Source organism: Rutilus rutilus (assembly GCF_951802725.1).
Source record: "Rutilus rutilus genome assembly, chromosome: 12".
NCBI classification, from domain to species: Eukaryota; Metazoa; Chordata; class Actinopteri; order Cypriniformes; family Leuciscidae; genus Rutilus; species Rutilus rutilus.
The window spans coordinates 19,185,060-19,197,399 of record NC_140217.1 but is presented as its reverse complement, the minus strand read 5'-3'; the positions used below and the strand labels follow the sequence as shown (position 1 = coordinate 19,197,399).

Here is a 12,340-nt window from a genome sequence, read left to right as displayed (position 1 = left end):
GTGTATAAAATTGTCATTTAAATTCCTTCAGGCTCTGCACTGCTGTTGGTGCTTGATGTACATTTACATGTATATTCAATTTGTGCTGTTTTTGTTCTTGCGGCTCCGCACTGCTATAGTAAGAATACTTTGGTTATTAAAGTTTCTTATAAAGTTTTGAAAGCAAAGTATTTTTAGCTACTTTTTGAACCCAGGGAACCATTGGAGGGCTTGGCCCCTTTGAGGCTGCTTGCAGCTTTAATTGTTAAAGTATTTGTTGTTGAACAATAAATGTGCCATATGTAAAATTTTAAAACAAGTTAGTGTATTTTTATGACAGCAGTAACTCTAAAGTGACTATTGTAATGGTGTAATCAAATGTAGGTTAATTAGTCTGTGCTTTTGTTTGTATTTATTTTCATTTTTTGTATAGTGAATTTAAAAATAAAATCATTTTTGTTTTTCGATTGTAATGTTACAATGTTAGAATGTAATGTGATTTAACCCTTTTTTGCAGAAAAAAAAAATTGCTCACTGCTCTTGACTGAATAACTAATAAGGGTTAATCTATATTTATACAGTGAAGAAAAAAAACTGATTTGTATGTTCTGTTGTACTTATTTGTGCTATTGCTTGTAATTTGATTATTTGTTCTTATTTTATTACTGATTGTCTTTGACCATATTTAAAATTTATATTAGTTAAGCTAGTAGTTTTTGCTGTCATAACCTTATGTATTAAGGTTCCGTGGATCAAAAACAGCTAAAACAATAACTAGGCCTATTTTTTTTTTTTTTTTTTTACTTTGTGTTGGTGCCAGTGAAAATTTTAGCTTTTAATAATGTCCCATTAAAAGGTTTTATTCTGCTTGCTATAAAATAGAATTTTAAGCCTACATTTTATTTTTCACGGTATTATTCACTTTTTTTTCTTAATTGAATTTTTAACACCACAATCCAAGGGCAATTCAACATTCAGAGAAGGAGAATTCTGCTTCAACTCCTAAATCTCTAACGAGTTACATTATAAGAACAAAAAACTATTTCTCGGGAGACTTTCACAACGGTCTCAAAAAAGCTGACAACTTTATCAATAGAGCTCTGGCATGCATTAAGTACGCGCCTTACTGTGCAAGCTGAAAGTCTTGCTGCAGGTCTTTTGCAGTCACTCAAGGGTTTTTCTGAACCTGCCTTCACAGAAATCTGGTTACAGCCATTGAAAGCTTCCTTTTTCTGCCCTGTCCATGTAGTGTAACCACTGTTCCCTTAAAGGGGCATTCCACCCATTTGAACATTGTTTTTTATTTAAAGTGGGTCATATATGTAGTCGAAATGTAAAATAAATTTTGAATTTGGTGCCTTCGTGACCGAGGAAAGACAAAAAATAACTTCAGGACGCATTTGTATGAAAGACAACAACTCCCACAATGCACCACATTGCACAGCTCCGCAAGCCACTCCCACTAATCCAGAAAGCGCATATCTGCCTATAAGAGAAATAACTCTTCCGTCTACAAGGCTAGCTACCACCAGAGCTTGAAATTCATTTCACATTCACACAAAATGTCTAGTTAGTTGGCGAACTCATTACTCCTCGTTTGTATTTCTTTCGAAAAGGTGAATTATTGCATGGTACCTGGATGTTCAGTCAGAACATATGCGGTGCGAAACTAGGATAGTTCACATCACAAACGTCCGTGTCCTCGTCTGATTCAGAGATTTTGTCCAGGAGAAATTGTCATCGTTGAAATTCTTTGCCGCAGACAATCTATCTATCTCTGTGTTCGTAGTTGCATCTTACAGTCTATGAGTTGCATAGTGAGATCACCGGCGCCACCAGTCCGCCCTAACTCGAGCCAGTCCGGGCTCCTCGTCCGCGGCAGGCAGGTCTTCTGCCTCGGCTGCTCTTCGCTATAATGCGGCTTGTAAAGGTAGCCACAAACACCTGATTCAAGCATCAGACTTCCGAAATCCTCTTCTTCTATATCATATTGAGCACTCTCCTCCGCTATTGTCATAACTTTACATCTGTCTCCACAGCGCCTGTTAGCTTAGCTTCAAACAAGATGGAGGATATTGCTTTCAGTTTCAGAGAGTAAAGTCCCACCCACTGAACTGTAATAGGTCTGTAGCGTGAGCGGGTCCCGCCCCCTGGGAAAGATGAGGAACTAGTGCTTGTAGTCTCAACAGAAATCCCCCCCTCTTACACTTCCTCCTACAATGACGCAAAATGACGATTTTTGCGTCATTGTAGGAGGAAGTGTAAAAGGTAAATAACGGATTTCTCCCGTCTCAGGGGAAAATGAGAGAGTGTTGCACGACCATTCAATAGTATGACTGGGTTTCTAACAATGCAAAGCTTAATGCAAATGGGTGGAGTGTCCCTTTAACTTTGAACTTAACTATGCTACCAACGGTGTCTCTGGGAACATTTAGTGCATTCTGTATTTTTTTGTATCCAGTTCCTTGTTTGCAAAGGGCAATGTTATCTTCTCTTAACTTTTTGGACCATTCTTTTGTCAAACATGACACTCAACAAACCTATCCAGTTCAGATATTTCATGTGTTCTAGCTCAAGCACACCTGGTGCAACTAATGAAGACCTTGATTAGTTGCATCAGGTGTGCTTGAGACAACACCTATTTTGCAGATTTGTGCTGTTGTGAGGGATTCTATTCAGGGGGTTGAATAATTTTGAGACTGCAGAAGTCATTAAAAGTTGCATCTTCAGTTGAATTTGCGGAAACCACTTGAAAAATGTGCTGAGCTGTGCTACTTTTCTTTGATTTGTTCATTGGGCTGAAAGTCTGAAAATTTTGCCAATAAACCTGATTTGCAATGGGAGTTGAATAATTTAGATTACAACAGTATATAACTCCCAAGATTAGTGCAGTGTAGCCATGACACTAAATCAAGCCAAAAACAAGCAGCAGCACACATCAACACTGAAAGTAGATAATCAATGTTTAATCAAGTTGAATGGCCTGACACTCAAATGACTAAAGATAACATTAGAAGATTCTCCCTCACCCTGTCTTTCATTCTCCAGCTCTGAGCCAAAGCTTTGGATCCCTCAATCTTCTCTGTGTGGCGTTTCTTCATGAAGGCCAGTGGAAGGTTCCAGTCAGTCATGTCCACCTCTTCCTCCTCCGCCAGACCCACCACAGGGGAATTAAGCAGCTCAGCATCCATTTTCATAAAGAATCTGGAAAAAGACCATATAGAATAAATACAATTATATGACTACATTTGCAGGTCTAAAATGTAGAAAGTAGAGAGACAAAGAGTTGTGGTGTATTATTGAAATGGTTCAGTTAAATAATGATTAATGATTTCATTTCACAGCTTAACTCTAATCTTGCTGACTTTATTCTTCGCAATAAGGATTCTGCTTCTAATCCACAATCCCTGTGGGAAGTAACTAAATGTTTTCTACGGGGCAATGCTATTTCCTTCTCATCGCGTCTCCATTCGGCTAGGAAAAAGACTTTATCTGATTTACAACCTCAGATCTCTCTAATAGAAAATAGGCAAAAATCTGCATATTGTGAATCGAGAGAGAAACAGCTGACAGCACTGAAAAAAAGAATATAACACTGCTACGCAACATATTGCAGAATTTATAATTCATAGAACTAGAGTCAACTACTATTATTATAACGAACGGTCAAGCAGACTTTTGGCTTTAAAAATGAAGGAAGGGGAGTCTTTGTCGTTTATTAGTAGTATTGAAACACCCCAGGGGCTGATCACTCACAACCAGAAAGAAATAAATTGTACATTTAAGGAATTTTATTCCACATTATACACCTCAGAAGCGGATCCAAATGAATGCGCGATGAGGGAATTTTTAGCCGACCTAAACCTTCCCTCCTTATCTCCGGAGGAAGCTATGGCTCTAGGCACTCCTATCACACTAGAGGAGTTGACAAGAGCTTTAAAATCTCTGAAACTGGGCAAGTCCCCGGGTTTAGATGGGCTTCCTCCTGAACTTTTTCAGGAGGTATGGGATCAGGTGTGACCACTGGTCCTGGCTTCAATAAATTATGCCATTGAACATGGGAGGTTTCATAGAGACCAAAATACATCTTTAATTACTCTACTTTAAAAATAAAAGACAAACCTCAGTTTTCCCCCAAAAGCTACCGGCCTATTTCTTTACTATCTTCGGAATTAAAACTTTTTGCAAAAGTTCTTGTAAATCGAATTGACCCACTGATTGGTAAACTGATACATGAGGACCAGGCTGGTTTTATCAAAGGTAGACAGGCTTCTGATAATGTCAGATGACTTTTTCACATTCTTAATTTCCTTGAAACATCTAATAATCCAGCAGCACTTTTCAGCCTAGATGCTGAAAAAGCCTTTGACAGGCTTGAATGGAGGTATTTATGGTCAGTTCTTAATGTATTTGGCTTTGATTGTAATTTTATACAGATGATAGAAACACTATACAGCTGCTCGCAGGCAGTGGTTCAAACAGGGCAGGTTATCTCCAATTCTTTTCCTCTTAATAGAGGGTCTCGTCAAGGCTGTCCACTTTCGCCAGTCTTATTTGCCCTTTCCATAGAACCTTTAGCACAGGCCATAAGACAAAACCCCATGATTTCACCAATAATTATTAAAGGGATACTCCACTTTTTTCGGAAATAAGCTCATTTTACATCTCCCCCAGAGTTAAACAGTTGAGTTTTACCGTTTTAGAATCCATTCAGCCGAACTCCGGGTCTGACGGTACCACTTTTAGCATAGATCATTGATTCTGATGAGTCCAGTAGCATTTCTTTCAAAATGACCAAAGAGTTTCAATATTTTTCCTATTTAAAACTTGACTCTTCTGTAGTTAAACCGTGTACTAAGATCGACGGAAAATGAAAAGTTGCGATTTTCTAAGCCTATATGGCTAGGAACTACTCTCATTCCGGCGTAATAATCAAGGAACTGTGTGGCTGTACCATGAGTGCAGCAGGCGTAATGATATGACGCAGCGCCTGAAAATAGTCCCCAGCTCGGTAACTTCTTCCAACGTGACCGGGACTAAGTTTGTCTAACCTATTAGACCTATTTTCAGGCGCTGCGTCATATCATTACGCCTGCTGCACCCATGGTACAGCCACACAGTTCCTTGATTATTACGCTGGAATGAGAGTAGTTCCTAGCCATATAGGCTTAGAAAATCGCAACTTTTCATTTTCCGTCGATCTTAGTACACGGTTTAACTACAGAAGAGTCAAGTTTTAAATAGGAAAAATTTTGAAACTCTTTGGTCATTTTGAAAGAAATGCTACTGGACTCATCAGAATCAATGATCTGTGCTAAGCTATGCTAAAAGTGGTACCGTCAGACCCGGAGTTCGGCTGAATGGATTCTAAAACGGTAAAACTCAACTGTTTAACTCTGGGGGAGATGTAAAATGAGCATATTTCCGAAAAAAGTGGAGTATCCCTTTAAAGATACAAGTCATAAAATTTCATTATATGCTGATGACATTATCCTTTATTTTTCTGATATTACTAATTCGCTTCCTCAGATCATGAACCTTTTTTCTAGCTTTAGTTCCTTTTCAGGATATAAAATAAATTGGGAGAAGTCCCTATTAGTTCCTTTAAATGATGCAGCGAAGAAGACTCCCCTCCCTGACAGCTTACCTCTCGAGTGGCACACCTCAAAATTTACTTACCTTGGTCTATGTATTCCTCCCTGTTTTTCAAATGTCAGCTTTGAGAATTATGTTACACTTAAGAGTAAAATACAGGCGGATTTACAAAGGTGGTCATCCCTGAAATTGACATTACAAGGGAGGATTGCGTTAGTAAAGATGAATGTTCTTGGGCGTTTAAATTTTTTGTTCTCCATGTTGCCATTTTCTCCCCCTAAAGATTATTTCACAGACCTCCAGAGGATGACTTCTAAATTCATTTGGAATAACAAAAAAACCCACATCAAATTCGATACACTAAAACGTCCTAAGTCTTTGGGTGGCCTATCATTGCCGGACTTTAAGTTGTACTATTGGTCTTTTCAGTTAAAGTCTTTAAATTCTTGGTTAGATGTACAACCTTCCCTGGATCCTCAGTGGAAATTAATTGAAGAATCATTGGTTGCTCCTCATAGTTTGCAGGATGTGCTATTTTCAGGAATCAAACTTAAAAATGCTTCTAAAGAATTTGGCCCAATTATAGCTAATTCAATATCTACATGGCGTCTGGTGGAAAAATATGTTAATCATTCATCAAAATTTTGCATGCAGTCTCCTATTTGGAACAATTACTACCTATTACGAAACATGAAACCATATACTTGTTCGATATGGTCAGATAGAGGTATTAATACATTAGATAATATTTATGATCAGACAGGGTTAAGGACATTCCGGGATCTGCAGTCTTGTTATAATCTGCCTGGATTCTCATGGTTCTTGTATTTACAGCTAAGATCTTCACTTAAAGCTTATGGAGTTCCTTGGGACAGACCTTTGACATATCACCCCATGGCTCATTGGTTTGAATCCATGAAGGGGAAAACAGCCAAGGTCTTTATTATTTATGGTAGTCTTGTCGTGGAGAAATGTGGAACATTTTCTTGGTATCACCCGAATTTGGGACAGAGAGCTTTTGGCACAGGATCACAGTTTTGATTGGGAGACAATATGGCAAAATGTCTCAGTCTCGTCTAAAAACCCTGCCCACCAGCTCATAAACTACAATGTAATCCACAGAATATATTATACACCTCTGAAACGTTTTAGAATGAAACTTATTCCCTCCCCTGTGTGTGATAAATGTAGCACTGGGGCAATCGGCAGCTTTCTCCATCTATTCTGGGAATGTCCTCCGATCTTCAGCTTCTGGGTTAAAATCTCTTTTGTTCTATCACAACTTTTGGAACTGACAGTTGATCCTGAGCCATGTCTTTTCCTTCTTAACGATGTCTCTTCTGTTGCCCTTACGTTAAATCAAAAACGGACTCTCTTCTCTGGGTTAACTGCTGCCAAGAAAACCATAATTAGTTCTTGGTTTCCCCCTAATTCACTATCAAAACAGCAGTGGTTGTCCTATTTTATAGATATTGTTCGTTTGGAGCGATCCACTGCCTTAATAAGACAAAGATTAAAACTATTGAGCACTGGAGCCGAACTCATGACAGCTAAATGTCTATTCTTTAAACTAAAGTGTTCTAAAGGGATAGGGGAGTATACCTAGATGTGGATCAGGACTAATGGGACGGCAGTTTTTTTTTTTTTTTATATAGAGGCCTTAATTATCTTTATTTCAATAGACACTTTCTTGGGAAAGCCAACTTACTGAAATCCTATTTAAACGTATTATTATTAAGTTGGCTTGAGAGAGCCAACTTACTGAAATCCTATTTAAACTTATTATTATTCTTCTGTGAAAAACTGTTGACTCAAACTCCTCTTAGAGCTTTAACTCTACATACTCCAAACTCGGCTCAGACCTTCAAACTGTTCTGAAGTTAGTTGCTTTATCTTTTCAGACTGATCGAACTTACGGTTTTCCTAAAAATGACGATCAAAACTCGGAAAAACTCCCATTGACTTAACATTGTGGAATGTTTTCATTTTTAAACTCACCAACCGACAAAAATTATAATCTAAACACCTTGAAGACTAAAACAAACTGCCGTTCTATATACTATATGAGCCATTGAGAGTCATTTAAACTAATAAACTCTAAACTCATACACTTATAAACTAATTAACTTACATTTAATAACTAATTAACTAATAAACTCATGAAAGAAAGAAAGAAAGAAAGAAAGAAAGAAAGAAAGAAAGAAAGAAAGAAAGAAAGAAAGAAAGAAAGAAAGAACTCGTACACTTATAAACTCATCAATTTATACACTTATAAACTCTAAACTCTGAGTGTGTGTGTGTGTGTGTGTGTGTGTGTGTGTGTGTGTCTGTCTGTCTGTCTGTCTGTCTGTCTGTCTGTCTGTCTGTCTGTCTGTCTGACTGTCTGAGTGAATGTGTGAGTGAGGTAGTGTGAGTGTGTGTATCTATCTAACTTTATCTATCTATCTATCTATCTATCTATCTATCTATCTATCTATCATAAACTTCAAACTACTTTAAACTACTTTAAACTTCAAACCACTTTAAACTTCTTAAGTTTAATGCTTCCAGCTCCCAAGCAACTCCATAGCAACCAAACTTGAGTACCCTAGCAACCGCCTAGCAACCACCCAGAACACCCTAGCAACCACCCAAAATACCCTAGCAACCGCCTAGCAACCACCCAAAAGACCCTAGCAACCGCCTAGCAACCACCCAAAATACCCTAGCAACCGCCTTGCAACCACCCAAAATATCCTAGCAACCACCCAGAATACCCTAGCAACACCATAGCGATCACCCATAACATCCTAGCAACCGCCTAGCAAAAAACGTTCTGGTCCAAACTTTCTCAAGCCAACTTAAAGTTTGTCTCGACGAACTTTCTTCTTCTTCTTTTTTAAACACTAACTCCTCCTAGAACGTTCAAGCTACATACTTCAAACTCGGGTCAGACCTTCAGACTGTTCTGACTCGAGTTGCTATATCTTTTCAGACTGGTTTGAGTTACGGTTTTCTTAAAGGATAATTCCGGTATTTAACACTAAGTCTATTCTGTAGTTTGTTTTGGATGAACAAGAGTGGTGGACAAAGAAATTTTGACAATGGTTCCTGTCTCGTCTTTTTGACTATTTTAGAATTGCCCATGACCGCTTTAGAATGGGAGTCTATGGCCATGCACAAACATGTCCTTAAAACAACCCTTAACGTTCGTTTTCAAAACTGTTCAACTCACAGAGTGGTTAGTGGTGTTCGTTGATGATTAAAAACAAATATATCGGCGCAATGTATGATTTCAATCCGTTTATTTTTCTATAGTGGAACTATTTTTTCAGATACCTCACAACCGCGTATAAACTTCCGCTCGATATTTGAGTCTGAAGCGTCTTTTCCGTTCCCGGTAGCGCAGTAATATCAACGAGCAATGAGTCCTCCAACAGAAATCAATGGGATTTTACAAAATGCCAAATAAAACACGACAGAAACTGTATTTCGCTACTCTACTTGTTTTGGAACATCAACGAACACCACTAACCACTCGGTGAGTTGCACAGTTTTGAAAACGAACGTTAAGGGTTGTTTTAAGGACATGTTTGTGCATGGCCATAGACTCCCATTCTAAAGCGGTCATGGGCAATTCTAAAATAGTCAAAAAGTCGGACATTGTCAAAATTTCTTTGTCCACCACTCTTGTTCATCCAAAACAAACTACAAAATAGACTCAAAGTGTTAAATACCGGAATTATCCTTTAAAAATTAATATTAAAAATCATAAGAATCCCATAGACTTTCATTGACCAAAAGTCCATGTCAGTTTGAACTATGTTTAATGTAAACTGCTAGAAGCCATTGATACTCAGTTAAGCTTTAAGCTATCTATGTTCTTTCTAACTAATAACTTTATCTATCTATCTATCTATCTATCTATCTATCTATCTATCTATCTATCTATCAACCTTTTCTATCTATCTATCTATCTATCTATCTATCTATCTATCTATCTATCTATCTATCTATCAACCTTTTCTATCTATCTATCTATCTATCTATCTATCTATCTATCTATCTATCTATCTTCAAACCTTTTCTATCTATCTATCTATCTATCTATCTATCTATCTATCTATCTATCTATCTATCTATCTATCTTCAAACTGTTTCTATCTATCTATCTATCTATCTATCTATCTATCTATCTATCTATCTATCTATCTATCTATCTATCTATCTATCGTTGTGGAAAAATTCAGTATTTCTTATATGCATTTGTTTTAAACCATTGTTAATCTCATTGAATCATGTATATCTGTGAGTATCTTAGCAGCTGACGGAGGACAGGAAGGAACAGACGCAATAAAACGGATGGGCCAGGGAGATTGTAAGACCTGGGCTCGAGAAATGGTTCAGTCAGGAGAATACAGGGGTCGTTCAGTATTAAAGTGAAGCCCCATGCCCTCTCAGGAGGGGAACAGAAGATTATTTAAGTCATAAATAGAAGCCTTTTGGCTTCTCGGGGACAAAGAACAATTTGACCTGCCCAGGGGGGTAGAAGCCAGTCCAAACCGGTTAAGATATGGGGATATCAGTAAGGAAAGTTACAGAAACTGGGGAGGAGGAGTATAGTGTCAGAGAAGACACTATAAAATGTCTGTTTTTGTCTGTTTTGCTTTCTTTATACCTAATCTTTTTCTTTCTTTCTTTCTTTCTTTCTTTCTTTCTTTCTTTCTTTCTTTCTTTCTACCTAATCTTTTTCTTTCTTTCTTTCTTTCTTTCTTTCTTTCTTTCTTTCTTTCTAATCTTTTTCTTTCTTTCTCTCTTTCTTTCTTTCTTTCTTTCTTTATACCTAATCTTTTTCTTTCTTTCTTTCTTTCTCTTTTTATTTCTTTCTTTCTTTCTTTCTTTCTTTCTTTCTTTCTTTCTTTCTACCTAATCTTTTTCTTTCTTTCTTTCTTTCTCATTTTCTTTCTTTCTTTCTTTCTTTCTTTCTTTCTTTCTTTCTTTCTTTCTAACTTTTCTTTCTTTCCAACTAATCTTTCTTTCTATCTTTCTTTCTTTCTAACTAATCTGTCTTTCTTTTTCTTTCATTCTTTCTTTCTAACTAATCTTTCTTTCTAATCTATCTTTTTAACTAATCTTTCTTTTTAACTTATCTTTCTTTCTAACTAATCTATCTTTCTTTCTCTTCCTTTCTAACTAATCTTTCTTTTTAACTTATCTTTATTTCTAACTAATCTATCTTTCTCTTTCTTTCTAACTAATCTTTCTTTCTTTTTCTTTCTTTCTAATCTTTCTTTCTAACTTCTTTCTTTCCAACTAATCTTTCTTTCTTTCTAACTAATCTTTCTTTCTATCTTTCTTTCTTTCTAACTAATCTGTCTTTCTTTCTTTCATTTTCTTTCATTCTTTCTTTCTAACTAATCTTTCTTTCTAATCTATCTTTCTAACTAATCTTTCTTTTTAACTTATCTTTCTTTCTAACTAATCTATCTTTCTTTCTCTTTCTTTCTAACTAATCTTTCTTTCTTTTTCTTTCTAACTAATCTTTTCTTTCTTTCTAACTAATCTTTATTTCTTTCTTTCGTTCTAACTAATCTTTCTTTCTTTTTCTTTCTAACTAATCTTTTTTCTTTCTAACTATTCTTTCTAACTAATTTATCAATCAAAATTTAAACTACTTTAAACTTCAAACTACTTTAAACTTCTAACTACTTTAAACTTCTAACTACTTTAAACTTCTAACTACTTTAAACTTCTAACTACTTAAAACTTCTAACTTCTAACTACTTAAAACTTCTAACTACTTTTAACTTCTTCAAACTCTCTGGTCCGGCTTTCTCAAGCCAACTTAAAGTTTGTCTCAACAAACTTTTTTTTCTAGTTATTATTATTTTATTAATCCTTCTGTATTATGTATGTTTCTCTTCTGTATATCTGTTTTGTATTTGTTATTATGTCCTCCGCGCTGAAGTAATTTGTGAAAATTTGTCAGTGCTAATACTGATAGCCTTGTTCGTAAGAAATACAATATAGGTTGGAGCTCCACCAGACTATATCAATGTAAAAAATTCCAATTCTTATGATAGTAACTTTATCTCATACCAATTTCAATTCACCAAATCTTAGTAGTAATATCAGAATCCAAGAACAGCTGCATCAGGTCAAAACCCTACTCTCAAATCATAACAAACGAGAAGCGAATGTGAGTGACGAGTGCAATTTCACCAACATCAAAAAAAAAAGAAAAAAGATCATACTTCCACAATACTTCTAAAAAAACGACAAAGTGAATTTCAGATGGTATAGAAACACATACCAGAGTTTTCAGATGATCCAGAGACAGATCTCTGAACATGCCACATATTCCAGAAACACATTATTTGTGTTTGACATTAGGTGTGCTGGTCTTAGCAATCAACGAGATTTCTTTATCACAGATGAAGTGAATTAGATGCAATATTTGTCAAATCAACAGACATTGACATTTAGATGTTTACATGTAGCAACAGAAACACTTTTCATTCAAAACTTTATGCACTGCTTAATATGATGCTTGTATATACAATAAATAAAGTTTAAGTTTAATAGCATATACTATTTAAATACAAATAAATTGGGGTCTATATCAGTTTTATGTTGATACATGATTGATGTATCAAATTTTATGCACTGCTTAATATGATGCTTGTATATATATATATATATATATATATATATATATATATATATATATATATATATATATATATATATATATATATATATATATATATATATGACTTATTGGCCA

At 35.8% G+C, this 12,340-nt stretch overlaps 1 protein-coding gene across 4 annotated transcripts in view; it reads right to left on the bottom strand.

Annotated features, from left to right (window-relative positions):
* The window catches only part of rptor (regulatory associated protein of MTOR, complex 1), a 332,162-nt gene that overhangs the window by 307,938 nt on the left and 11,884 nt on the right, over nt 1–12,340 (bottom strand). For all 4 annotated transcript variants that reach the window (XM_084426710.1, XM_084426712.1, XM_084426711.1 and 1 more), the window contains exon 2: nt 3,009–3,183. In XM_084426710.1, coding sequence (XP_084282836.1) covers nt 3,009–3,176 — 168 coding nt within the window. In that variant the 5' untranslated portion in view covers nt 3,177–3,183. The remainder of the gene's footprint in view (nt 1–3,008; nt 3,184–12,340) is intronic.